At 62.8% G+C, this 470-nt stretch overlaps 1 protein-coding gene across 1 annotated transcript in view; it reads right to left on the bottom strand.

Annotated features, from left to right (window-relative positions):
* The window catches only part of LOC104625527 (probable E3 ubiquitin-protein ligase makorin-2), a gene marked incomplete at its 5' end in the record, with an annotated part of 2,078 nt that extends 1,824 nt beyond the window's left edge, over positions 1-254 (bottom strand). The window contains one exon of the mRNA XM_010293174.1: positions 135-254. Within this exon, the coding sequence (XP_010291476.1) occupies positions 135-254 (120 nt within the window). The remainder of the gene's footprint in view (positions 1-134) is intronic.
* Positions 255-470: the final 216 nt, after the last annotated feature.

The following is a 470-nucleotide window of genomic DNA, read 5'->3' as shown; positions in this document are numbered from 1 at the left end:
GGCTCCTCTTGGATGTGCTGGTAGCTGGAGGAGCCCGAGGTCAGACAAACAGAGGGTCCCATCAGCCCAGCAAGATACCTCCTGGCTCCCAGCCCATCCTCATGGCATCAGGCCCCCTCCTCACTGCCCCTTACCTGCATCGCTCTCCGTAGCTGCAAAACCCGCTCTGGAAGTACCTGCAGATATGGGATGACTTTCTGTCGTGGGAGAAGCGGCAATTCTGGGCCCATCGGCAGGGGCCCCAGGGGCAAAACCTTGCGGGGGTCGGCCCCCCCTCCACCAGCCACCCCAAAATCCCCCCTGGGTACCAGTGTGCCCGGATGGGGCCATAATTTCAGAGCCCCCAGGCTGGGATCCGGGCTCAGGAGCCCTTGCCCAGGGCAAAGCCCAGCAGGGAGCAGGGGGCTCTCCCTGCCCCAATCAGCCTTATCTCCTGCCTAATTACAAAGCAAACGAAGCCCAGGGCTGGG

This window comes from Phaethon lepturus, unplaced genomic scaffold (genome assembly GCF_000687285.1).
Source record: "Phaethon lepturus isolate BGI_N335 unplaced genomic scaffold, ASM68728v1 scaffold30928, whole genome shotgun sequence".
NCBI lineage: Eukaryota > Metazoa > Chordata > Aves > Phaethontiformes > Phaethontidae > Phaethon > Phaethon lepturus.
This window is presented reverse-complemented; position numbering and strand designations above follow the sequence as displayed.